The 27955-nt window shown below is 49.7% G+C and overlaps 1 protein-coding gene and 1 pseudogene across 8 annotated transcripts in view; one reads left to right on the forward strand and one right to left on the reverse strand.

Annotated features, from left to right (window-relative positions):
• KSR1 (kinase suppressor of ras 1) overlaps window positions 1-27955 on the reverse strand; it is a 144705-nt gene that overhangs the window by 6568 nt on the left and 110182 nt on the right. For 5 of the 8 annotated variants that reach the window (XM_074320245.1, XM_019731388.2, XM_074320248.1 and 2 more), the window contains 13 exons: window positions 25821-25904; window positions 24174-24235; window positions 23967-24073; window positions 21489-21657; window positions 19242-19283; window positions 16654-16708; window positions 15797-15845; window positions 14591-14970; window positions 11396-11492; window positions 8566-8699; window positions 7722-7853; window positions 6510-6645; window positions 1413-1546 (listed from right to left, as the gene is read on the reverse strand). In XM_074320245.1, the coding sequence (XP_074176346.1) occupies window positions 1413-1546; window positions 6510-6645; window positions 7722-7853; window positions 8566-8699; window positions 11396-11492; window positions 14591-14970; window positions 15797-15845; window positions 16654-16708; window positions 19242-19283; window positions 21489-21657; window positions 23967-24073; window positions 24174-24235; window positions 25821-25904 (1581 nt within the window). The remainder of the gene's footprint in view (window positions 1-1412; window positions 1547-6509; window positions 6646-7721; window positions 7854-8565; window positions 8700-11395; window positions 11493-14590; window positions 14971-15796; window positions 15846-16653; window positions 16709-19241; window positions 19284-21488; window positions 21658-23966; window positions 24074-24173; window positions 24236-25820; window positions 25905-27955) is intronic. The other 3 variants (XM_074320247.1, XM_019731391.2, XM_074320249.1) reach the window with 1 other exon arrangement.
• Window positions 5369-5969, forward strand: LOC109447249 (integral membrane protein 2B; annotated as a pseudogene).

Raw genomic sequence — 27955 nt, forward strand, 5'->3', positions numbered from 1 at the left:
TAAAATATTTACTGCCTCTTTCGAGAATAAGAGGAGTGCTGCTGCCCCCACACACCTTGGCAGCAGGTGTGAGATCCGGGTGCAGCTCTGGGGCCTCAGTGATGCGAGAGCAGGTGCCTCAGACACATGCCTGGTAACTGGGGTCTTGGGGACCTGCTCGGATGTGGGGGCACATAGGCTCTTACCCCAACTCCATCAAGAGCAGTTCCACTTTACCTGTTTATACATTGGGGCTGTATGAGAGTTCTCTTTCAGAAAGTGCTCTTCGCCTTAAAAAAGGTGTAAAACCATTTATCTTGTCCAGAGTCCAGCCACAAAAATGGCCCATCATCTGTTTCTGTACCATCCATCAACTAAGAATGATTTCTGCCTTTCGAAATGGTTAGGGGGCAGCGGGAGAAAATAATCAAAAGAAATATATTTCATGACATGTAAGAATGACATGAAATGCACGTTTCAGCGTCCATGACTGAAGCACAGCCAGCCTGCTCCACACCAGGCAGCAGAGCTGAACTGTTAGGACAGACACTGGATGTGATGGTGTCATCGCTCCACCCTGATACTGGGGGCACTACAACCCCCAGGAACTGTAACTTGAATTTCTCTCTTAGCTCGCAAAGCCTAAAATATTTCCCATGTGGCCCTTTAAAGTTTACATACCCCCAATCTTGCCTGCCCCCACTTTTTAAAGCTCTGGAAACGGAGGCCTGCCACAGAGAAGGACTTCCCGATTCTCACCAAGGGTTCATGACAAGGCAGAGGCCCGTTTGTGAGTGTTCTGGCAGAAAGGGCCAGAGGGACAAAGGGAAAAGGGAACGAGACAGTACTGAGAAGAGATGACAGTGGTTGCCACTGCCGAGCGGAGACCACCCCAGCACTAAAGGGCGCAAAGGACTGTGTGATTAAACAGAAGCAGGGACGGGCTGCCAGCATCAAAGGACCACATAAACCCAGGCCATGTCGTCCCCATCACAGGTGGCTGATTTGGAGACTAGAAAGCTCTGTTTTGAGTCTGCACCATTTTAAGCACCAGCCACTCTGCTGATTTTGATGCTGCTCCATACCCACATTGCTCTGATTTCAAACTGGCCCCGTCTGGCCCTTTCCTAGGTAGAATCTTCTTGTCTGGGCCTGGCCTGGGCCCAATAAAACCATTGTTCTGATAACAGTGATATGGAGGTTTTCACTAAGGAGAACTAGAGACAGACGTTCATTTGTCAAAAAGTCTCTCGAATAAACGTGGTGAATGAGATCCTGGTATCATTTAGGTGAGGGGATGAGTCACCTCTGGCTAATCTGCTTGGAGTATTCCCCAAAGTCTTGGGCACGCCGGGCAGACAGTGCCCTCTGAGACCCTGGGTGAGGCTGCAAAGACCGGGATGCCAGGCCTGGCTCACCGAGGGGGTACTTACTCAGCAGACTTCCAGAAGTGCCCAGGGTGGGAGAGCCGTCGATTCAGCTTGGGCAGCTTCTCCAGCATTTCCATCAGCAGGGTGAAGCTGGGCCTCTCCTGTAGGTCGAAAGCCCAGCAGGCGGACAGGATCTCCTGCAAACAGAGCTAGCATTAGTGGGTGTGAGAGCTGGCTGGCAGGGAGGAGGGCACAGCTGGGGCTTTATGCACAGGGTCCCTTCAACGCTCGCAAGTACCCCCCAGCTGCGGTCACCTGAACATCCTGCCGACACTGGGGTGATTGACTGACCATTTCTCAAAACAACGGAAGCACCCAGTTTAAAATGAAGCGCGTGAGCCTATCTTCCCTCCTTCCTTCTCAGACCTCCCTGGAATAACAGTAACATAGCTGAATAACCAGCAATAGGAAAGACATCAGAAATGGAGTCACTGATTTTTAGGGTGGAAGGTGGGAGGCAGCACGTTGCCAGGTGACATGTAAGATGCTCAGAATGTGTGCAGGGGAGGCTGCAACGGAGGTGGGAGCCTCAGCATTACGAGAATGGAGGCCGGGAGTGACAGGAACTAAATACAGGGCAGCAGCTGAGAATAGGTAGAATGGTGGCCCCCAGAGTAGAGCCCTTCTCACTTTGGCATTTTGCTGCCTACTCTCCAGATCCACGGGTGTATACAGCATACCCCATCAGCCTTCTGATTCTGGAGAACTACCTGTGAGAAAATAGGCCTGCACATAGGATCAGGCAGAGTGCTCACATGACAGAGCAGGAAGTACACATCCACTTAAGATTCAGCAACTCAAATTTTTCTTTTTAAATATGACTGGAGCCCATGGGGTTGTCTGCCAGGTTAAGAAAACAAGAGACCGAAGATAAATGGACCAAAATACTGACAGGAGGAAACGGTGCGCAGGTGTGTGTGAAGAAGCTACTCTATCCATAAAACGAGACCTGGGTTCAATAAAAAACACATCAACAAAGGAAGGAAGTGCTTGTAATTAATAACGTAACTTCTGAAACAAAACAGTAGTAGGTAGAAGTACTAGAAAATACAATCAGGGAAGTTCCCCAGATTGTGGACACAATTTTAAGCAGGAATGGAAAATATGAACGAAGGTAAAAGACATGAAAACTCACTAAGAACGACCAAGTTCTGTCTAATGGAAGTTTCCATAAGAGAAAACAAAGAAACCATAGGGCAGGGAACTATGAAAGGCCATAATGAAAAAAAATGTCCCAGAAATTTTTGAGGGAAACAGGAATCTTCAGCTGCCAAGGCACAAGAAAGGGACCTCATTGAAAAAAGAAAAACAAACAACAGGTGACCTAAGCAGGTTTGAACAGCGCAGGTCAGTTATACGTGGAATTTTTCCCAATTGACCACAATTGAACTGACCCACACAGTTCAAAACCACATTGCTCAAAGGGCAACTCCGTGGTTAGGAATCTGTGTATGCAGAGGACTGACTGTAATTATATGAGGATTTCTGATTGCACAGGTGCTTGGCACCCCTAACCCCCAAGTTATTCAAGGGTCAAAGGTACTAAACATTTTCTCAAGCATATTTTTATGTAATTTCACCATAACAAAGATAAAGAGAAGATCCTAGATGTTTCCCGAGAGAATAAAACAGGGCATCTACAAAAGGTCGAGAATTAGGCCGATATCAGCTTTCTCAACAAGGCACTGGACACGTATTAGACAGCAGAGCAAGATCTTTATGTTCTGAGGGAAAACTGTTGTGAACTTAGAATCCTATTTCTGGTGTGAGGACCAAATAAGGACCATTTTAGGAATGCAAGGATTCCAAGATTATCTCCTATGAATCCACTGAGACGTAGTTTCTTTATGTTTCACTCTCATTTTGCTGGAGCGCAAATAAAGAAACAGGAAGACACAAGATACATACAATTGTGTACCTGACCCAGGAATGAATGAAAAGTAACAGGATGACAGGTCTGCAGCAGGCCTAAAATTCTTCTGATTCAAATTATGAGAAATCTCTGAAAAGAATGGAATAGATTCCATTCAATAGGCAGAATGTAGAAAGGGTTGCAAGACCTCAGGAATATAATGGTGTTGTTTCTTCTCTCAATATGAAAAAAAAGGCAATTAGAAACTAAAGGGAAAAAATCTAAAATTATGCAAGAAAGCCAAGATCCAACAAATTTGTGGTGAGCCTTTGCGTAATTGATGGAATGGAAAAGATGGACCCACAAAGAAGAAAATGTGATCCCGGTTAACTCCATAATTAGCAGCAGCTAAAGGCAATTACAGTCTATTATAATAGTGCACACACTGTTTATTGTTTTCTCACTTTTAGCCTCAGTCTTTAGACACAGCCTGGCATATTTAATTATGGCAACACGAAATCAATCTATACCATGAAAGAGTAAAGGCAAAGATGACGGAAGTTGAGGGAGCAAAGAGCTAATAGCATAAGAAGTTGGTCTTCTGGAGAGTGACCCGGGGTAAAGGACTGATGCTTTTCATGAAGAACCCTTCTGGCCTTTTGATGTCTTCCCATCCACGCTAACTCACTGTGGCTGCATCTGTACATAAAGCAATGCCTGGTGATGAACTTACAGCAATGGGGCTGGAGGGACAGAGAAAGATGTCCCTCAGAAGGAACTCCCTGCTTTTGACTATGATTCAAAATAATTGTTTTACTGCCATTTACCAACACCCACCCATCCTCCAACAGCAATGTGTTAAAAAAAGAGAAAAGACCGGACAGGAACGACAACTCCGTGATTCAGAAGCTGGCTGCTGGAACATAAATTGCTAAAACATAAGTGTTTGCTTTGTCCTTACTTCCTCATGCCCGTCCCTAATTTATTATTAAAAGGCTTCAAAGGACTCAAAACCCTGTATTATAAGAAGTCCCTCTAATCAGATCAGAACTCTGGCTGTGCACTGGAACTGCCTGAGGAGCTTTATTTCCAAAAAAATAAGAAAAAATAGAAAAATTAACCACGACCTTAGCCCCGACCCTGGCTGATGAAATTGTTTTCTCTGGCGGAAGCCATATTTTTAAAAAGCTCCTGGATGATTCTGACTCATGACCACCACTGAGCCCTGACTGCCTTGCCGCGCGGATGGCCCTGTGCTCTGCTCCAAGCCTTCAGCTCCTTGAAGACAGCACTCCATGTCTGTACGCAAGACTAAGTGTTCAGAAATGGAACTGAGTTTGTTGCCAGGAGGGCGATTTACTAAGATTGTTTTTTCTTTCAGATAAAACAGACGTACACGCATACTCTGGTTTATACCAAGAAGTCCTTAATACCTTTACTGTAAAAGGTAAAATTGGAAATAACCTAAATGCCCAGCAATAGAGAACTCGTACATTATGGTACATACAGCCATAGGTCAGAAGGCTAGATGGCCGTTAAAACAAGGACCTGTCAGTGATTTGAGATAATGAGCATATAATAAAATGCCATGTGGGGGGAAAAAAAAGAAAAAATATCACAATTTAAAAAATCAGCTGGGCCGGCCCGGTGGCGCAGGCGGTTAGAGCTCCATGCTCCTAACTCCGAAGGCTGCCGGTTTGATTCCCACATGGGCCAGTGGGCTCTCAACCACGAGGTTGCCAGTTCAATTCCTCGACTCCCGCAAGGGATGGTGGGCTGCGCCCCCTGCAACTAGCAACGGCAACTGGACCTGGAGCTGAGTTGCGCCCTCCACAACTAAGACTGAAAGGACAACTTGACTTGGGAAAGTCCCGGAAGTACACACTGTTCCCCAATAAAGTCCTGTTCCCCTTCCCCAATAATAAAAAAAAAAATCAGCTATATGTTATGATTTTGCTTTTGTTAAAGACATGTATTTTAAAAATATTCAAAAAAAAAAAGACTAGATGGCAGAGGCTACTTCAGCTGCTCCGTGAGTTGTCCAACCAGCAAGAGCCCAAACCCTACACGCTGAGCCCATCACAACCCTCCTAAGGAGCCCAAGGCCATGGCGAAGGTGGTTCTGGACCATGAAGCCAATAAGCACGAGCTCAAGAGCACTGGGGAGGCGCCCATCACTCCACCCCCCTTGCCCAACGCCCCAGATGAAGTGGTATGGGTTGGCCAAAGAAGAGCGTGGTGTCGGTGCTGCAGGCTAGCATTTCAGTGTCATTCTTGGAGGAGCAAACCTGTACAAATAGTCTGAACTTCAACCAGATGACCTGTACTACTGCAGAATAAAATACACCCACCAGATCAATGGCATAAATGAGCCTTCCGAAAATGCCCTAGCTGCTGGCTACCAGTCCAAGGAGGAAACTATTAAGATCTCTTAAGATGTGGGAGGAAGATAAGGTTGAATTCATTGCTCTTCCTGACCCGAGTTTGCAGGTGGTGACCCCGCCAAACTGTTCACGAGGTCAACACGAAACTCACAGTCTTTAGATCTTAACCTGGACAAGCGCCAGGTGTCTCCTCCAGACACCTCTCGGGTTATGCTGCCCGATACCTGCTGAAGTTACTTATTAACATCCAGCCTGGCACCTACTTGCTCTAGTCCTACCTGACTCATGGTTATCACTGACTGCACTGACAACACTGACCCCTGAGTTCCTTTATGTATCACAGTAGCAGGGTAAGGAAACTTGCAAACTGTAATGCAGAGAAACCATTCAAGGGAGACAGAAACCTGAGGTCAGCAACTGTATTATAACTCAGTATTTTGAAAACAAATTCACTGTGAAAACTTCCATTTGATCTTGAACAGCAGAGAAAAACATTATGGAGAAAGATTTGACACCGCAGCATAACCTCACCATTTGTATTTTGTGTGGTGATTATTTTTTTATTATCGTTTTTCATGTAACATACAGGGCTTTACTATCTTTTCATCTCATAATGCAATTAAAACCATTATCTTTATTTACTTCATCTTTTTCTTTTCTTTCTTTTTTCTTTTTTTTAAGAAAAAGTTTAACCATGAGGTAATAAAGGGCATAGGCCTTTTAGGCAGTAGCAGAGAGGCTGCCTGGCACACATCTGCCTCCAGGTCCCACTTCTCAGATCAGTGAACGAAGGGCTGCCATGTCAGATGCCCGGGCCCCGCCCTCTACACCTTCTTCCCTCTCCAGGAACAGGTGGCTACTCACAGTGACTTCCTTCCCCAGGCTGACGGAAGCCAGGACTCGCTTCATTCCTTCTCCGCTTCCAATCTGCCAGATCAAAGCCTCTGCAGCTTGGTTTTTAAGGGGCCAGTCTCTTGCTTGCAGCTCATACCAAACAGTCCTGTGGAGACCATCCACGCAGCGTGAGCTCCTGGATGGCTCAGCCTAGCTAGCACCCAGGGGCTCCTGTTGCTACAATGCCAGAAACCCAGCCAGAGGATCCAGAATCCTGCTCCAGCCTTCCTCACCCGCCAGGCTTCAGGGAATGCCGTGACGATGTCCTGGAGGCTCCTCGAGGATCTGTGGCCCTGTGCTCCCATTGTGGTGGAAAGTCTGAACAGAGATCCTGGTACAACTGTGAACCTCAGTGGGGCTGATGACTACATCCAGGGATGTTGGAAGGGTAACAAAAATGCCGGGCCCAGTACCTAGCACACCTAGTTACAGGTCAAGGGAGGAAGAGACCACTGTTGACCGAATGACACCCTGAGAGATTACAGGGTGAGGGCCTTACTCCGCTTCTCCAAGTCCCCTCGCCTTTCTCGGCTTATCCAGAGGCGGACCTTCTCTGTTAGACCTGCAATGTCCAGGGCAGGACCACTCGCCACGTGGGGCTTTTGAGCAACTGACATGTGGAGAGTGGAACGGAGGTCTGCTGTAGGTGTAAGATACACACCAGATTTTGAAAACTTTGTAGGGTAAACTATCTCCTTAATTTTTTATTTTGATTACATGTTGAAATGATAATATTTTGGATATACTGAGTTAAGTGAAACAGATTATTGAAACTGATTTCACCTGTTTTTCACTTTAATGTGGCTAAGAGAAAACTACATATTGGGCTCACACAATATTTCTCTATTTCTATTTTTTCTCTTGGTCAGCTTCATGGGGCACTAGAGGCTAGCTGGCAGGACGTCCCAGTTCTCTCAGAGGGACAGTTCTTAGTTCTGGCGAGTGGTCTCATGAGGCACTAGGTGAGACTGACACTAGAAATCACCTAACCTTGTCCTCTTGAAACAACCCTATTGGGGAGGTGCCGTTATTCTCCCATTTTACAGATGGAGGAAAGGGAAGGTCAAGGATGTGATCACTCACCCCACAAGCAGCGGGACTAGGACTCAAAGCACGCCTCCCCCTGCCCGCTATGTGCAGCAGGGCCCTCTGTGCGGGCCTCAGAGCCCCAGGCCTCCTCACCCAAACGCATAGACGTCGGCAGCTTTGGAGAACGGCAGCTGATCTTCATCCTTCCCAGGGGTCATCTCGCGCACGATCTCAGGGGCCAGGTAGCACAGCCAGTCGTGTGACAGCTTCAGCTGGTTCTCACGCCTGGAGACCAAGAAGGGCAAGGAGAGCAGGTCAAGGACAAAGCCGGTAGCAAAGAGGCCTGTCCGGCACACGTCTGCTCCAGGGCTAGCCCACTCCCCACGCCAGGCCCCCAGCAGCAGCAGAGGCACCGGTGCGTTTAGGCAACGGTACAGAAGAGTGACAACCAGGCTTTCCTAGGAAAGCAGGCCAAGGAGGGGTACTGGCAGGGAGCTGCATTTGCAGCTGCCTGATTCTCTACTCTGGGCGAGTGGAATACATCTCCATGCAGAAAATCAGATGTGCTGTGCATGTCACAGCCAGGCCTAGGGCTGGAGAGCCAGCCCTGCTGCTACTTTCCTCCCTGGGGGGTCTCCCAGATGCTTGGCGGGGAGTCTTTCTCTTCACCCCCACCCCTTTAAGACTTGGGGAAATAAAATCTGACACTCTTCCTCATATTGGAGACTTGAACCCTGGTCCTCTGCCTGATGGGGTAAATATGAGTGAGGGGGGCCCAGCCCCCATGAGGTCAACCTAAGAATCAAGTATATGAGGGACCTAAGCATCACCTGAATCTGATTCCGGACCAGGACCACAAGGACAGGACCAAAGCACACCTGGCCTTTCCTACAGGGAAGGCTGCTCCTCAGCAAGTGTCCAGACCTCAGCTGGACTCAGGCCCACCCAGCTCCACCCCCTTCCTCCCTGTTCCGTCGAGACACCACGGCCAGCTTACCGTCCCTCGCGGACCACGCCTGAGATCCCAAACAGCCCGAAGTCCGTGATGACCACTTTGCCATTGTCGTAGAAGACATTTTTGGATTTGAGATCCTTGTGCACGATGCCCTTGGCGTGTAGATACCCCATGCCCTAGAAGACGGTGAGCCTCACGTCAGTTAGCGGGAGGGAAGACGAGTGACGGTGACTTCGCGTCTGCCTGGGCCAGGCCCTGAGCTGGATGCCTTACCCAAAGCCCCTCATTTACTCTGTGCCATCTGATGCCGTGTAACTGTCTTCACTTTACAGATGAAGACACCAAGTTCAGAGAGAGGAAGTCACCGGCTCCAGGCCACACAGCAGTTAAACAGCATGGCTGAGACCCGGTTTCAGGCCAGTCTGTGCTCTTTTCATGCCACCATGCTTTCCAACATCCACCTTATACTTGGATAAGGTGTGAGGTGTGGAGAGGGTGATAGGCAGGGAGCTGGCAGGTCAGGAAGTATAGAAAGCATGACGATACTATCCACGTTAAGTCACAGACAAGTCGAGTGATCTGGGGTCTCTATGGGGCTTTGACCAGCTGGCCTGTATCCTCAGGCAGGGCAGGAACAGAGAGAAAGTCACACAGAGGGAGTTCCCAAGATCAGGAGGTCCCAATATCTGTGCTGTGACAGGAGTCCTCAACTAAGACTGAAACCTGCAGTCCGAGTTCTAGCTTAGCTTAGATACTAATTCGCTGTGTGGCCCTGGACGTTTGGTTTCTCTAAGCCTTTTCCTCATCTGTCAAGCAAAAGGGGGAGAGGTCAGTGATTTCTAACCAGCATTCTCTGTGGACTGAACACTAGTATGGGATGCGGGTGACCTGACACAGGCATGACCTCATCCAAGGTCAAAGCTGTCTTCTAACATCAAACCAGACTCCTGTGTATCCTGATGCCCTTGGGGATAGGGACAAGATGTCACAACTGAAATGCCAGTTCCTGACAGCTTAGAAAGAGCACATGTAAATCTACTTCCCAATCTTCCCCTCGAGGAAACGTCACACCTAAGAAATCTCGCTGGCTTTAAAGTTATTTGGGGTGAGGGGTAGAAAGGTAAATAAGCCACCGTTAGGAAGTAGAAAGAATGAGTGTGAGGCAGAACCAGACAGAACTCAACCGAGGCCAGAGCTCAGTCCGAGTGGGTCTGGAGAGTGGCAGAGAAGAATTTACACCAGACAGATGTTCTTCTGCAAGAGACGGGAGGATGTGGGGTCCCCTGTGGCCACTTCCCTCAGGCCTGCTGAGAGCTGTCATCCTGCCATGGAAGCAGGGAGTTCCAGGAAAGTGTGATTTGCTCTTTCCCAAAACGCCGTCCTGAATGCAAGACAATCCTTCTTAAACTATCTGCCCATTCCCCAAACCAAGCCAAGTGCACACGCCTTCCTCAGTGGACAAAGAGAGCCAAAGACCCCACCTTGTATAACCAGGGACCAGCTGTGTGACAGGACAAGTCACTGTACCTCTGTGGGCCCTATTTATAAAACAGGTGCCACTGCCTCAAGAGACCAGCTTAGGGCGACAGGATGTAACACCGGGGTCCGGAATACAAACTCTCCTCCCTGCTCCTAACTTCACAGTGTTTCCAGAGTGCCCCTCAAACTGAAAACCCTCTAACCAAAGGTCAGTCCCATTACCATATTCTGAACCTCAAGACATCAGAAATGAGTACAAAAGGAAGTGGCTTAAAATTTCCCAGCAGAAGGGAGGAGGGGCGGTTTTTCAGCAAGATAAGAAACAAAAAAGCCAGCAGAGGTGGCGTCTGGCTCCACAGCTCCAAAACCTTTGAGTAACTTTTCTCTTCTGCGCTGGAATCTTTCAGATGGCTCAGTGTTCTGACAATAAGGACAGAAAACCATCTGGGGGAGGAGGGCAGAGTGGGGAGCAGGGCCTAGCAAGTTTGGGGACAACATGAAGTAGGTATGACATTCTGCAGCTCTCTCTAACTTCTCTGACATGAGACAGACTCAGTGAAGGTATAAATTCGGTATTTTGGTTTGGGGGATTCAAAAGTTTAATCCATTAGCTTAGCCACGTGGAAAAGTCACACGGAAATCCTGGTTTGTCCATAAAAGTCATCGTGATTTTTATCTTTTCCTTTCAAAAGACATCCACACAAAATAGACAGAAGGCAGGAGAGAGGGAGAAAAAAGGAAAGATGGCAGAGCGAAGGCAGAAGAAGACAAAGGAGAAAGACAGGAAAGGGACACAAACATGGGATGAGAGCTGCTAAGAGAAGCTTTTCAACAAAAACAAGAAAAGAAAAAAAAGGAAAGGAAAGAGGAACCCTTACCCACAGTATTCTAGATTTTATCTGGGCCTGTTGCTAAATAGAGTAACAAATAAGCATTTCTTTCATTTTTATTTAACTACTTTAAAAAGGAGGAAGGAAAGACAAAAGGCTGTCTGAGTTGAGCCTGAGGGCCTGTCATGAAACTTGAACCCCTTCCCATCACAGACCAGCGCTGCTCTTTCCGCGGACTATCCTGTTAGCCTTGCATCAGTCCAACGAGGGAGATTATGTTGGTATCCCCACGTAACAGGGGCTGCCCAAAGTGTGTGACTACACAGCTGATATGACCAGGATTCAAACTCGGGCCATCTGCCTCTAAAGCCTCGTGTTCCTCCCTGACCCATTCAATTCCATCACTGCTGACCAAGTGTCCAGCTTGCGGCTCCAATTTGACAACACGTGGACGGAGGGAAGGCGATGGGGTCCCACTCTTAAGGCACCTGAGCTAAGGGGAGAGACAAAGCAGCCACCACCACCCTGACACAAGCAGACAGAGCAGGGGGACGCCCCTTTACCTTGATGATCTCCTGAGCAATCTGCCTGGTCTTGTTGATGTCCAGAGACGTCTTGGGGTCCCTCACAAATGAATGTAATGTCCGCCCCTTGCAGAAGCTGTCGAGAGTGGCGGGGTCAGGCAGAGGTCTGGGGCCAGTGCAGCCTGACCCCAGCCCTTGTGGAGCCCGGGGGGAGCCATGGGGAGAGCTGTGCCCGCCGGCCTCTGGAGGGCTCTCTCCAAACCCCGGACTGTGGGTGCCAGAACCCTTGTTCTTAACCAAGCCTGATGCCCATTCCTTCTGGGGCCTGGCCTGAAGGTACAAAAACATAGTCGCATGTACTCCGTTCCTGAGTCCCAGGGCCTGCCCACCGTAGAACAGGAAACCCAATTCACTTAGGCTCCTGGTGACCCAAAGCAGCCCACCCTTGGTGGGTTCAAGGTAGGAACACGCCCACTCAAATTCAGATGGGACGAATTGAACATTTTAGGGCTGTGAACGGGCAACACTGGGGCTCTGGGGCTCCTGGTAAGTTTCTGATCACAGGGATTTTATTACAATCAAGGAGTGTGCGAGGAGTAGAAGGGGCTGCCAGAGGCATCAGAGTGATTCTCGGATAAGGGGCTCGTGTTTTGGTGTCTCCATCTACATTGACCCCTAAAACCTGGGGTGAGGAAGGACCCAGAGAGAATGTGTGGTTCCTTCTCCTGTTCTAGGGAGAAAGTGACTTAAGCCACATGAGGGAGGAGCTAGGTTTTAGGGAAAGTTTCCAAGGAGATAAGATTCTGGGAGGCTCAGAGGCTTTGAGACTAGGGCAAAGGGTTTGGAATACTGGAGAATGGTTCCTTATCTGTATTCTAGTACCTTCAGCATATTCTAACAGATGTTACACTTTTTTTGTTAATGAATGTTTTGCTATGTTATTATATGTATTCCCTTTAAGCAGACTCGGATCTTTTATGGAACTAACTGGGTGGGCGAGAGATGGAAGGATAGATGGATGGATGCATGGACAGTGCTGGGGGTGGGGGGTGAGATTTAGGGATTGTGAAGCTGGTCTAACTGCAGTAAGGCTCCCTAAAGCATCATGCTTGGGGGGCTGGAATTTTGTCCCCTTGGAGAGATGGCTTGGCGATCTCACACTGCTCAGGAGTTGTGGTGCGTGGTTCCTTACGCCTCTGGATAAACAAGCAAACCGGTAATTTTTACTTAGTAAACATAGTTTGCTTGTGGAAAGTTTTTTTCAAAGCACAGGATCAAGCTACAGGGAATGTCATCAGCATATTCACGAAGGTTCTCTTGGTTGATGGGATTAAAATGATTTTTAGTTTCTTCCTAAAACCTCCATGTATATTCCAAAATTTCTTCTCTAACCTCATGTGGTTTTTCTCTTGATTTAAGAAGTAAACACCCAACAACAACTTTTTCAATGCCATGGGCAAAAGTGTTTCCTTTTCATACCCCCTGGCGCTGGGGGGAAGGGACACTCATATACTGATGGTGGGAGAGGAAACTGGTGAATACTTTTCGGACTAGAGACAGTGTACATCAAAACATTACACATGCATCCTCTGACCCAGCCCAGCACACGTACTCACAGGTCACCGAGATATAGAAATGAGCATGTTCATGATGATAAAGTGTCCAGTAAGAGAGGCCTGGTTACATTAAGGAATGACCAGTGACCAGCTCGAGAGAGAACCCAGAACCTGGTTGTGAGAGACTCTCTTCCCAATTCCACTCCATTTTCAAGTTACATCATGTCGGTAGCTTGAAATTAACTGAGGTGGGAGTATGCAAACCACAGGAATGGACTGCCACCAACCAGAGCTTCCCTCCACACCACCAGGAGCTGGTTGTTAAACATTTACCAGCACGCCACTGGGTTCAATCACGTCATGGGAATACCGTGCAAGTGTTAGAAAGAATATGATGGACCTGCACAGCAGTGGAGACAGCAGGGTGTGAATCAGTATGATCTTTGCCGTGTATTTTTACAAAGGAATCGATAAACAGTCTGAAAACATGAATATACGAGGTCGGACAATTAAGTTCGTGAACTTGTTGCAATGCTATTGCTAACCTTTTTTGGTATCAGAGGGATTATTCATTATGAATTTGTGCCAACTGGACAAACAGTTAACCAAGGTTCCTATTTGGAAGTGCTGAAAGGGCTGCGTGAAAAAGTTAGACGCCCTGAACTTTTTGCCAACAATTCACAGCTCTTGCTTCACGACAGTGCACCAGCTCACACGGCACTGTCTGTGAGGGAATTTTTAGCCAGTAAACAAATAACTGTATCGGAATACCTCCCTACTCATCTGATCTGGCCCCCAATGACTTCTTTCTTTACCTGAAGATAAAGGAAATATTGAAAGGAAGACATTTTCATGACATTCAGGACATCAAGGGTAATACGACGACAGCTCTGATGGCCATTCCAGAAAAAGAGTTCCAAAATTGCTTTGAAGGGTGGACTAGGCGCTGGCATCAGTGCATAGCTTCCCAAGGGGAGTACTTCGAATGTGGCCATAGTGATATTCAGCAATGAGGTAGGTAGCACTTTTTCTAGGACAAGTTCATGAACTTGATTGTCTGACCTCGTATGTAAACTTCTTTATTTTAATGGAAGGCACGGTAAGGAACTGTTTACAGTATCCACATGTAGGGAGAGGCACCCAGTTGGGGTGGGAGCAGACTGGTTTTTACTTTGTACCTTTCTGGAACATTTGAAATTTTCTCTCCTTAGGTATCACTTTATTTATTTATTTATTTATTTATTGTTAATGTCAGTAGGGTTTTACGATGGGGGAATTTATACCCCATTTTTGGTTTCCTTCCTTGTACCTGTCTACGCTAAAACTTCCATGCCCTCCAAAAAAGGTGAAAGGGATTAAGAAGTACTAATTGCCAGTTCGAAAAAAAAACAACCAGTCATGGAATAAACTGTATAGCACAGAGACTATAGTCAATACTGTAATAACTAAGTATGGTGTCAGATGGGTACTAGACTTACCATGATCACTTCGTAAGGTGTACAAATATATACTATGTTGTATACATGAAACTAATATAATAATGGATGTCAACTATAATTGCAAAACAAATTTAAAAACAAAAATGTCCATGCCCTCCAGGGCATCCGCGTATTTAAGGGGACTCCCGGGGAAGGGGAGGCTGAGGCAGCCACCCCAGCAAGGCCAGGGGCTGGGTTACCTGGTGATGATGGCCAGGTGGGGGGGGTTCATGCAGGCCCCCATGAACAGCACCACGTTCTCATGCCGTGTCTGCCGATAGTTCATCACCTCTTTCTTGAACAGCTTCAGGTGGTCCTGGTTGTGGCCGTCCATCTCCAGCAGGCGGATGGCCACCTCCCCGTGCCAGCGGCCACGGTGCACCCGGCCCCAGCGGCCCTGCCCGATGGGCTCGCCCAGCTCCACCTGCTCAAAGGGGATGTCCCACTCCTGCAGGTACACACTGGTCTGGCTGGCCTTGCGAGAGATGGGGCCCCGCCAGGGCCGGCGGGAGCTTGGCAAGTCATCTATCTCGTCCTCGTCGTCTTCTGCCTCTGACTTGTCAGCCTCCGGCTCCTCGGCCTGGAAGGACAGGAGCAAGGAATAGAGGAGGGCAGCAGAGCTGGGCTCAGCCAACCTCCCTTCCCCAGAGCCCCAGCCAGGTAAGGGAGAAGGAGAGGCATGGGGTCAGGAGGCCAGGGTTCTAGGTGCGGCTCTGTACTGGCTGGCTGGGCCAGCAGGCGGGTCACTTAGTACCATGGGGCTTCAGTGTCCTCATCTCCAAACTATGGCCCTTCGCCCAGGTGGGCTCTGAGGTCCTTCTGCCCCCTAACGCTCCAAGATCTACCTATGAGTGACGCCTAATCACCAGGGAAGAGCGTTAACATCCTTTGGCAGGAATAATTTAATCACATTCATTCTTTCTGGGTATTCTTTTGTTTAAACAGTTTCTGGCTCTCCCCTAGGCAGGAGTCAGTCTGCGAACACTCTAAGCCACACTGCACTGCAGGGAGCCAGGCTCAGCTTACACTGTGGCTCAAGGGTCACGGCTATGCTTCTTGGCCCGGCTACAATCAGAATCACCAGGGGCACTTTGACAACAGATACCTGGCCCCACCGCAGACGGACAGACTGAAGCAGTCTCCCGGGCTGGGGCCCAGGCCTCTGGGCTGGGGGTGGGAACCATGGGAATTAAAGAGCTTATTTTAGCCTCCCAAATAGGAAAGCAAAAGGAAGCTGGCTTCATGGCATTCCCCATCAGTCTTCCCTGCTGTGCACATCTGCCCACATCTGCTGCAGCAGGCACCTGTGACGGCCCTTGCCGGGGCCCGGGGCCCACATACTGCCCAGCCCCCTCCATGCGCTGAGACGGGGAGAGGGAGAGGAGAGAGGGAGAGGAGTGGCTTACCTCCACTTCCTGGTCCCCCAACACGTCTGCTTTGGGTTGGTCGTCGAGCCTACGAGTAAAACAGGATTTGTCAAGGAGACCTTGAGCATGGGCTATTCTGCTCTCAGCTGGGCAGGGACTCCCCATGTGAGGTTGAGAAAGGGACGCCAGGCCTGGATCTGTATTTTGACCCACATAGCTGTGGGTAAGGCAGCCTGGATGTTGTGGAAACAGTCAGGAGGCCGAGGACCAGGCCCTAATTCCCTTTCCCTTCATCTGAGGTTGGTGGGAATGAAGGGTAGGCACAAACCACCAAGCCCTTTCAAATCTGACAACCACTATGGAGGTTCCAAGCACAAGCACAGGACTTGAAATTCTACTTGAGAATCGGTTCTGTTGCATCCTAGCTGTGTGACTTTATGCACTATCTTAACCTCTCTGAGCTACTTTCCCACCTGTACATTGAGGATGACACCTACTTCATGACCTACTTGGGAATGCGAGACAGGTGCTGGGCATAGCCTGACATGGAGAAAGGGCTCCATAAGCAGGAGCTCTTTTTAGTAGATTTCTCTAACTCTGAGTGCCCTTTGCCCCCTCCCCCTGGGTCACAAGACATCTCCAGGTTTACAGTTCCACCCAATGTTCACTGCACCGATCGGAGGCTGATAAAACCCTTCTGACTGAGTTCACAGACCCAGAGGGTGAATTAGCCCAAGGACTTTGCCATCTGGCTGGCCCAGGGACAAGGATGGCAATGTGTGGAGTGGGAGGTCAGAGATTTAAAGGCACGTGGGGTGGGAGATGGTCAGGGCTGTGGGTCCGGCTCTCGTAAGTCCCCATGGAGGAGGCAGGGGACACAGCATAGGATTGCCTACCGTGTATTGTCCGCTGCATCGGGGAATGGGGCTGCCTGCGGAAATGCTGAAATATCTGGAGGAAACAAAAAGCAAATACAAAGCATGAGATTATCTTCCCATTCCCACCAAAAGACACAGTGTTTTCATGCAGGGAAGTGGGTTCTCCCTGAGCAGCCCCCTCACAGGGCTACACGTGTGTTCTCCGGGCCATCTCCCCTCAGGCCAACTTGTGCTTTTTTCATAAAATAGAACACAGAAGCAGCCTCCACAGTAGTTGGTGTGTCCCAGAAGGGGACCCTAGGTGGGCGAGGAGGTTGAGACTTCTCAGTTAACACCATTTCCCTGTGGCCAAACTGCCTCATATAAGCAAGTAGTGAATACAAACTGGGCTACTATTTGCTGCACATGTGGGATAGACCCTCCTGCTCTGCTTGGAGGCAGGGGCTGGTGGTGAACCCCTGAAAGTAGTGAGACTCCTTCACTCAGGCCGAAGGCAGGACTCGCAGGTAGCTTGTTAGTGACACCTGGTTCCTGGTACAACTGCTAAGAATTTCTGGTGGGGGCCCCACCCCCTCAGCTTCCGGGTTTGGGGCACTGGTGGAGCAGGTCTCAGGTGACAGGAAGAAAGCAGTCCATCCATAGGGCAGCTAGGGCTGACCCAAACCTCGTGCTTTCCCAGTTTTCACTCTGAAAGCAGCACCTTCGTCACCCTAGGGTGGAACTAAGGTGTCACGGGCCAAACCCTCCATGGCTGCTGCTGCTGCCTGCCTCTGTCTTCTCTCTAGTCCCTCTAATCTCACACAGGGAAGCTGGCAGCCCCATGGCTGGGTGGGTCCCTTGCTCCCTCCACTGTTATCAGCAACTGGAGGTGGCAGTGGCTCAGGCTAATCAGTCGCCTCGCCCTGCCTTTTAGGACAAACAGCCTCCCCACCAGCCATCACACCTCCCTCGAGCGCCCTCTAGAGCTTTCTCCAAGGCCACCCTGAAGGTTCTCTGAACCACAGGTTCTCAACATCTCAGGTACCTCACAGACTTGAAGAATCTGACAGAGTCTGTGGACCTTCTTATCAGGGAAACGCACACATGCACCCAGCATCCTGTGCACGGTTGCTGAGGGATCCTGGACCCTGGAAGCTTCTGCCAAGGCCTCCTCCAGACATCACTGTATCATGTCCACAGACTGTCAGAGTGGCCTGACAGTCAGTTGGGTAGCCATCCAACACTGCTCAAATGTTTCCACAAAAGAAACAGACGTGTGTGTGCATGGTGGGGAGAGGTGGAAAATGGGAATGGCTGGGGGAGTGGGGGTTCAGGAAGACATTGCACCCCAGGTGGGAGGGCAAAGTGTCTCTGAAGCCTCATACTTTTCCTTAAATATTAAGAGCATACTTTGCATTCTGCTCCCAAAACGTGTCCATGTTTGTTTTAATAGAAATATATTGCCCTCCTCTCCCCCTAAAATATCTTCAGAGCAAGACAAACCGTGCTGGAGGTCTGAAGCCTGCAGACCTTCCCAAACTGGCTTCTCTTCTGGAAGAACCATGTTTTCCCAATGCTTTCGGGTACTCCCCTGCACACCATCCTAGAGCTAGTAACCACAGAGGCTCTTGGAGGGAAACCAACGCAAAAATGGGTATGAAATCAGGAAGCCAGGCCCCTGACCCCAGCCCATTCGCACATGCCTGCAAAAATCACATGGATGGTCCTGCAAGAACTGACAAATGCTCCACATCACTCCCCTAATAGAGCTAGGTTGGGGAATAGAAAAGCCTGGCATAAGCAAAATGCCATGACTGCAGGACAGGCCTCTTTAACCCAGTAAAAAAAAAAAAAAAATTAGTTACAGTCTTTCCCTAAAACACCCAGAACTTTCATATGGCTAAATTAAGAATTAAAGGTTGCAGATTACTTATAATGATTGTCACCTTCAGCTTGAGAAATAAATACTAATTATATAAACTCTTTAGGGGCAGGAATATGGTCAAATGCAAAGGCTGGCACATTGTAAGGTGTGCAAAGCAATTTTTGTGTAAGGGAATCAATGAGATTATCTTACTGAATTTAAAGTTTTTCGTTTGAACTTTCTGCCTTAAGGAGGCATTTCCAATGATGGCCAGCAGATGGCGTCGTGTGACAAAGGCTCTGGAAGGTGCACTCCCCTGAGTAAGTGAAGCCCAGACCTTTCTATACTACTAGCTTCCCCTTCTGCAAGATAGAGTAGCAGTTTTCTTGTTGTTGTACCAAAGATATCATGACAGATGCTCATAAGGCATCAGCAAAAAGTCCTCTCTGAACATTATGCAAATCGTATTTCTGCCACCTCCTGGCTGTGTGACCCTGGACAAGTTGCCTGTAGTCTCTGTGCAAAAGGATGGACAGGATAGATGCTAAGGATCCTCCTAGCCAGGCATTGCCCCTGTGAAGGGCTAGTCTCAAGGCTACTACTCACCCTGCTCCCTTGTCCAGCCTCAACAGACAGTCAGCTCTCAAAATAGGTGGGTGTGAGACTCAAGCACCTCCAAGGTGCCCAGGGAGAGGGCACCCAGGTGGGCTGGATAGAGGGGTCACAACAAGGGACAGTTAGTGGAACCATGCAAAGGACTCACCTGGGAAGATAAACTGCTGTCTATGATGAATGAAGTAGGCAGCTTTAAACAGAAGAGGAGGTGAGTCACACACAGAATAGCAAATGCAGTGAGAGGGGAAGGGACACAGGCATAGGCTTGGGAGGGAGGGGCTGGTTATCGGGCTGGGGCAGGCCTGCTCCACCTGCCCTGCCCCGTGCCAGGTGAGCCTGGCCAGGACAGGGTGATCAATGCAGGAAGGAGAAAAAGAGGCAGGAGAAAATGGGTGTTGGCTGGAGCCTACAGGAGGGGCCGGGCTTGCACTGGAGGACTGGGGTCCAGAGACCCAGTCTACAGCCACCGTGCTGCAGAGCCCTGGCCAATCCCATTCACGTTCGGGCCCACTTCTCTGTGCAATGTGTCTGAGCCCAGGAGGGTGGAACAGAGTGGGGAAAAACACGGTAATTCTGAAAACATTTAACCGTTCCGTGTATGGAAGAATGGCCTTTCCCTCTGCCCCACATTCACACCTGGAGGTGTTGAGGCTTCAGTGACTAGACCTCACCATCCAGGAAAAAAAACCTCTTTTGAGGATGATTGAAGGGCACATGCTGGGGATCTGGACTTGGACACAGCATACTTCTAACCCCAGATCTGCCACTTAGGCTCTGAGGCCTTGGGAAGGTGGTTAGCCTCTCCAGTTGTCGTATTTGTAAAAATGGGGGTATAAATAACCTTTGCCCCAGTTGATCCTTGAAGATAAGCTGAAATGCTCCCACACGGTAGAGAGAGGGTGGATGGTAGGAGACTTTTCCCCAGCTTACCCACCAGGCCAGCCCAGCCTGGGCAATGCCATGATCAGAGTGATAACAGATCTGGGAGAGAGGCAGGGCTCTGTGCAGGGGACATAGGGCCCAGGCAGGAACATCAGGGAAAGCTGAGAAGCTCTGGCTAACATCACAAAAAGGACTTTTTCTGTGGTTGTTGTTTTTCAAGCAGGCCCTTCCTTTTAGAAAAACCCAAACTAGAAGGTTTAGCAAAAGGCCCAGTTTCAGAGCATATTAATGACAGAACAGAATGGGAGAAGAGGCTAATCAAATAGGCCATCGCTCAAAAGCAGGGAGGGGAGGGGTATGATCAGGACAATGCATTAACGTTCAGAGATACCCAGCCACGTGCTTAGTAAGGCGCAGGGATAGCAAAAGAGAAAAAAGATTCCTACAAAATCTCTCACACCATCCCCAAAAGAAGTCCCTGGAACCCTGGTGAGACGGGCCCAATGAGGTTGCCCAGCCTCCTGCTGGCTGCGTGTGGCCCCAACTGGGGGTCCCCTGGCACAGGAAGAGCTGTACCTCAGTCCTCCTGGGCCTGGAGCTCCAGGCGCCAGTGACACGTAGGGCCTATCTGGACTCCACGGGCGGAAGCTGGCAGTGGTCCTGTAGCTAGGCTGGGAGCAAACTGGACCACCCCAGCCTCCCCTCTTTCCTCCAGGCTGCCAAACGAAATATACTGAAGGTCGAGACCTACTGCTAGGAGCTGCCAGGGAGGCCGAGGCTCAGTCCTCATATGGGCAAGGGGGCTTCGCTCTGCTCCCTGGGGAGGGGGGACACCCCAGGCCTGGCCGCGGAGGAGGGATCCTGGGCAGCTGCACCTGTAGTGGCGTCAGAGGTCAGCTCTGGTCAGGTCTGCTTCTGCATGCATGCCCCAGGGCGACTCTGTCCACACACTGAGGTCAACCGAATTCCAACTTCAGGTAGTCTCTTGTTTTATGGAAAAGGGAACAACCACTCCCATTTAAGTAGTGTGTCCAGATCACAGAGCAGGTGACAGAGCCCCGAATCCCCTCTCCCAGGCCTGCTGGGCCTGCCCCAGCTCCCTCTGTTGCCTGCAATGCTTCCTGGGAGCTCAGAAGCCTGAGTGAATAAGCAATGTCTAGGAGACGCCAGCAGGAGGGCAGCATGGGGATCATGTCAAGGATACAGGCTTCATATCAGATAGACTTGGCTTTGATCCTGGCTCTGCCAGTTACAGGCTGTGTAACTCAGGGCAAGCCACTTCCTCTCTGAACCTCAGTGTCCCTGTCTGTAAAATGGGTACAACAACAGCATCTACCTCAGAGCTGTTATCAAGTTTAAGCACGGTAATGAAATTGAGCTCGGTACAGCGCCTGGCTCCCAGCAAGTTCTCTCTCAGCGGTGGCAGTGTTTGACCTTGAGCCTGCTAGGGTGTGCTAAGAAGGGGCATCCAACTCCATCCCTGCGGGCCTGAAAAAAACCAGAGGTGTGGTACCTGGGAAGTTGAACCTGCTGTCCCGCTGGCCAGGTGAGGGGTTGGGGGGCGTGGTAGCACTGGATGGGTTGGACGATGTGGGGAAAGGGGCAGGCGAGGAGGGCGTGGAGGACGTGGTAGAAGACGGGTTGCTGCTGGAGTCCAGGTGGTTCATGGTTGGAGGGTGCTCCTGCAGGACCAGAGACAGAGGAAGTGGGCAGGGGCTGTCATTACCCTGCCCAGCCTGCCTCCCGTACCCCAGGTTGGGACCCTCCCTTCCCCACGTACAGATGAGATCAGCCCAGGGCATCCTGACATTCTACTGGTCTGATATTTGAGGGAAGGAGGGCACAGAGACCCTCACCTCAACACCCATCCCCTACCTGCTAATCCTTCTCGTTTCAGCTCAAACATACTTTCCTCCCAGAAGCCCTTCTAAGCCCTGGCTGGGACCATGCCCCTCTTTCTTAGCCTCCCATAGCTCCAAGTACTTTTCATCAGGGCACTCGAACTATGGTTTGTTAACTGCATCTTGAGTGGTTTTCTGAAGAATGTCTTTCCCACCATTGTGTGTCCTGTGAGGGCAAGCGCCATGCCTGCTCATACACACAGTGCCTGGCTCTGAGCCAGCACATAGTAGGGTTTTTTAATGAATTAAATTCAGCCGCTGAAGAGTACTTGTTTAGTATGTGGTACACAGCTGGTGCCTAATAAGTGCTCCCTCCACTCTTCTGCAGACCTGTTGGCTAGGACCACCCAGTGGTTTGGGTCCTCGCAAGCCCAAAGGACCACCTGAGAGAGGGTTACAGGGGGACCGATACTATGTGACGTGGGACCCTGGACCAGTGTTTCTCTGACCCAAACAACAACGGGTGGGGGAGGAATTCTTTGGTCATAAAAGTTCAGGCCACATTTGGTTAAATGCTAAGTGGAACAGGCTTCTATCATGCAGGCCCTAAAAGCTCTGGGATGCACAGTGGACTGTGAAACCTACCAAAGCTATGCAGTGGGTCTCACTGTCCTGGCACAGCCAACACCACCTGGTGTCAAGCTAAAGAGGGGGAAGCAGCGGCATCCACTGAGCCCTCACTGCCCCGGATCCCACTCCAAGGCCCCAGACCCTCTGGGCCAGGCAGCCAGGGCAGGGACAGTGGCTACGAGGCAGGTTGCATCCCAGCTCCTCCATTCAGCACCTGCATGACCCTGGACAAATCACCTCATCTTTCTGAGCACACTGTGTTGTCTATAAAGCAGGGGTGTCAGCTGCTGCCTTCAAGGGGTTGTTCATTTGCTCAGCGTTCACCACAAACATTTCCTCACTGCCTACTGTGTGCCAGGCACCCATGAGGCATCAGGGGCCCAGCGGGAGGACAACATGGCTCTGCCCTCCAGAGCACCCACACCGGGAGATGGACAGCAAACAGGTGACTACACAATGCAGCATCAGGTCAGAGGAATGCTGGGAAGGGAGTGGTGCGGCCAGGGGCCCCTGTCCAGGCAAGGCCTCCCTGAGGATTTCAGTGGTATAAACGCTGGGGAGAGGATTTCAGGCAGAGGGAACATAAGAGACATCAGGTCTGGAGCAGCTGGCCTCCTTTGTTTGACAGTAAGAGGTGGCCCTGGACTTTCCTCCTTTGTTTGACAATAAGATGCAGCCCCAGCTGCATCTTCAGGGTCCGCAGTGTTACCTGGCCACACCACTTGCCTCTCTTGTCTCTGCCCAAACCTCTACCCAGGTTGTCCCGACCCACTGGTCATGGAGCAGCCGGTCACACATCCCCTTAGTAGGGAGGCAATTATATGCTAAGCCCTGGCCTGGGGCTGGGACACAACACACTTGAAACACATAGCCACCCCCACAGAGGCCTGGGGGAGGCCACCCATTTCATGGTCACCAGGATGGGCGCCGTGCAGATATCACGCACACCTGTGTGTGAGAGCCCATGACAGGTCTGTAGACCCTCCTGGGGAACACAGGCCTTGGAGAATCTAGCTGCAGACAATGCCTGCCTGCGTTAGCAAAGAAGATTTACCCCAGGCTCTATAAAGAAACGCACTTTTATGTATTACTTTCGAAGGCATGTTTGCTGCACTGTGACTAAAGCCCAGGCTCAGGGGCTGGGCCTGCATCTCGCTCACAGGGGACCCAGTACCCAGTTTCCTCATCTGTAAAATGGAGGTAATGGCAGCCTGTGCCTTTTAGAACTATTGTGAGGGTCAAAGGAAACACCAACTGAAAAAGTTCCTGACTCAGTCAGTGAAATATGAGCTCAGAAAGGGGGCGGGGCTTATGGGCATGTAACTATGATTTGCACATATGTAAATGTGAAGTCTGCTAAATGGCTCAAGACAGGGTCCCTGAAGGCCACCCTCTGGCCATGGGTCTGGACTGTGCTGTCATGCTGGACTTCTACATTAGGGGTGCTTTACAGAGAGCATACAGGGTCGGGGGTTCTCCTGGCAGAAGCAACAGAAACCTCGGGCCATCATCCAACGTACCTTCTTTGTCAGTGCTTTGGGGAGGGTTCCAAAATGGGGTTCGGCTGCTCTGTCCACCGGGTTGTTGATATCCGAAGGGACAGATTCTGTCCTCCGAAGCCTAGATACTGTGTAAAAGGGGGTGGAGGGAACATCAGCAGGGAACAGATCAAAATAAAGATTCACCCCCAATCAGAAGGCAGAGGAGAGAAAAGGCAGAACACTCACTTGGAAGGAAGGATATTCTACAGGCGGGGGCTTCTTTTGTACACTTGTTATGACACTTCAACCTGGTGAAAAAGGCAGGGTCAGTGCACGGGGCCATACGAGGCTCCCGGGACACATGTGAGGCACACATCTATTTTTCTTCTCTAGAGAAAAGACCCTCCACCCATGTTCTGAAAGCTCCAGAGGAATCTGAACTTAAAAAAAAGATGAATTACAAGAAGAATGTCTGTATCACCCAAGTATCCCAGGGATGCAGGGGCAGCCCCTCCTGCTACATTCCAGCATGGGCCATGTGGTCAGAGGGTCAGCAGGGCTGGGCCAGGAATGGAAAGAGCTAGGTTCTCGTTTAGGTCCTGACTGTTGCACGGTGTCTCGGGTTCTCACTGATCAACTGGGCTGACACTTGGGGCCCTACCAACCTTACATTACAACTGCAGGAGAGCACAGGGCTCAGGGATCACCATCCCCACATGAAAGGCATTACTTGAAAGGGAGCTGGAGAGCCCCAATTTAAAGCCAAATGGCCAGGAGCCACAGCAGACCAAGTCTGATGAGAAAGCTCTGGCATCTCCCGGTGGTCAGAAGAGTCAACAGGAAAACACAATTTATCCAACCGACACGCATGAGACCCATCAGCTACAGTCTGTCGGGAACCCACATGCTTTTACACATACTAGCTCAGGTTCTTGGAGCAATACTGACAGACAAAGAGACTTGGAATCATGTTCCCAGATGTATACATGATAAAAATGGGGCTCAGGGAGGGCAAGGACCTTGCCCCAAGTCACAAAGCAATGCAGGGGCAACGTGGGAGGGAGCAAAGACTCCAGGTCCACCCTCTCTAAGGTGAGGGCAGCCAGACAGCAGGGGACAGACTCTGCTCCCACCACACTATTTCCCACCCTTGTCCTCCTCTCCTACCAGAAACCACAATGGTATGAAAAACAAAAGGTGGATTTGTAGTGAATCTACCTTCTTTCCTTCTCTAAGTACCATGAGCCATCTCTCCGTTTTTACCATTGCCTGTCCATTTCCCATCCCTTATGGGCTAAAAAGTAAGGCAAATTTCCGAACGCCTTACAGTTTCCAGAACAGTCTTCTCATTCCTCTCTGCCTTTGTACAAGATGCTCCCTTGGCCTGGAATTCACTTCCTTCCTTGGTCTACCTGGCAAACTTCTATTCATCCTTCACAGCCCACCTCACATATTCCCTTCTTCTGGGATTGCCTTGCTTGATGCTTCTTTAATCTCTCTAGAGAGGGCTGATCACTCCTTGATGTGCTAAATGGGAATATAATACCGTGTTTCCCCGAAAATAAGACCTAGCGGGACCATCAGCTCTAAGGCATCTTTTGGAGCAAAAATTAATACAAGACCCGGTATAATATTATATAATATACTATATTATATTATACCTGGTCTTATGTTATTATAAAATAAGACCGGGTCTTATTTTAATTTTTGCCTCAAAAGATGCATTAGAGCTGATGGTCTGGCTAGGTCTTATTTTGGGGAAAACACGGTAGGAGGTTTTATGGGAACCCTTTGAACTCTTGACTTGTCCTAAGGCCAAGAAGCAGTAGCAGGACTGTTACTAAACTTAAAGTAAGCTCCCTTCTCCCACCCACCTCACCCTCCGCTCATCACCTGCAATGTTTGCACTTCACTCCAAACATCATGTTTTTCTGGCACACGTGGCAGACCTGCGACAGCCAGGACTTGGTGGAGAACCTGCAGGGGGTGGACACACAAAACTGCTCACATGGGCCAGGAGACCAGGACCTGAACAAAGAAGGGCCCCCAAACAGCCCCCGGGAAACCGAGAGGCATGGTTCCAACCCAGAGTCCCAGGCACCCTCTTCCTGGGAGGGCAGGGACACCCAGGAACCACTGTCCCCGCTTTCCAACCACATTCAGATTTCCCAGGCACAAAATCATCATTGTCAAAATCCCAAAGTTGGTGTCACTGACTCCAGCTCTCTGGCAGGCAATTTTTGGCAACAGCAACCAAAATGACAAGTATGCAAACCTTCTGACCCAGCAATTCCCATCTTAGGAATTTATGCAACGGATACTCCCACGGGTGTCAACTGATGTATGGGCGAGGTTACGCCCTGCAGCAGCGTGTTTGTAGCAGAGAAAGACTGGAAATGACACTCTGGTTAGGTGTTGTCAGTGACGGACTACAGAAAGCATGGTCCATCCCTGCAACTGAGCACCACGCAGCTGGAAAATAAGGATGCTTTTTGTGCAAACATGGAATGATCTCCAAATTACACTGTCAGTGCACAGAGGTACAATGCCACATGATTCCATTTATATGAAGTTCAAGGACAAGAAACTCTGATCTATGATGACAGAAGTGAATAGTAACCTCTGCGTGGCAGCGCTAGCGACCGGGAAGAGCCAAAGATAACTTTCTGGGAGCTGGAACTCTCAGAATCTTCACTCGGGAGGTGTACAGGGGTGTAGACATATATAAAAATTCACTTGTGCACTTAGCTCTGTATAAATTATGCCTCGATTAAAAAAAAGGAAGTATAGAACAGTGTATATAATGTATGCAGTATTTGTATGAAAATAAAAAAAGGAAGCAGAAGAATCTACATATGTATTTGCTTGCATAAAAATATCTCTATACGGACACACAAGAAACTGCCAAGATCTGCCTACCGGGGAACTGAAGGACTGGGGACATGAGCCGGAGGGGACTTTTCTGTATAGATGCCCTGTTGTACCTCTTGAACTTTGAATATATGCATGTATTTCAATCCAAACCAAATCAAAATTAAAAAATTAAAAAAACAAGATAGACTGGAAGGAAGGGGGGGGGGTTGAGTGGGCATATCTTCCAGAGAAAAAGCCCCAGACTATTCCATAGGGTGCTGAGGCCTAAGGACAGAAAGAACTCACATTTTTGGAGGAAAGGATTTTTAAAAGCATAGTACGTCACGGTAACAGCAGAATGAATAGCAACAGTATTTGAGAAGTAGCTTGTAATGCATCTACAAGCATTAGCTCATTGGATTCTTGTAATCACCCCTGGGAGTTAGGCAGGTCCAGGATTCTTAGTACACAGGCAAGGAAGCCAGCTCAGAGAGGTTAGGCGACTTTCCTGAGCTCACACAGTTGGGATGCTTGCTGTGCAGCAGGAGCCAGACCCCAGGTCTCTGAACTGAGAGCTGCGTGGCTTCTCTGTATGAGACCACTGGAGCAGAGTGGAAGGCAAAGAGCATGGCTCCGGGGTTTCACCCTGCCAGGTTGGAATCCTACTGACTACTGGCTGTGGGATGCCTCGCAGCCTTCCGCAAACAGGGCCGACGGACACTCACCGCTCAGTGACTTGGGGAAGATCACACATGTGCCAAATGCTGTGTGATTGTGTAGTGCCTGGAATGCAGGGGAGGTGTAAAATGCTACTGTCTCCACCCAGCCAAGATGAGAGCTCCTGGGGGCTGGGACGAAGGCACCCACCTCCCTGGAGGGAGTGCATTTTAAGGTGTCCCAATCCTGCCTCCCTGGGACTCATACTCACAGGGCTTTAACCCTCTCTCATGTCAACACCAGGGGGAAGGGGAGCAGTTCAGTGGTATCCGAGATGCCCTCCACAAGGAAATCCTGAAAGTAGGTTGAAATGATGGGTCACGAGAAAGGGCAGGTGTGGTAATGAGGCGGGTGGGGGTGGGGTAAAAGCCTTCAGGGACCAGGGAACGGTCATGGGACAGTTTTTTCCCCCATGATTAGACCAAAAACCTTATACCTTCTTGCTGAGACAGGCCTGG

Source organism: Rhinolophus sinicus, linkage group LG15 (genome assembly GCF_036562045.2).
Source record: "Rhinolophus sinicus isolate RSC01 linkage group LG15, ASM3656204v1, whole genome shotgun sequence".
Classification (NCBI taxonomy): domain Eukaryota; kingdom Metazoa; phylum Chordata; class Mammalia; order Chiroptera; family Rhinolophidae; genus Rhinolophus; species Rhinolophus sinicus.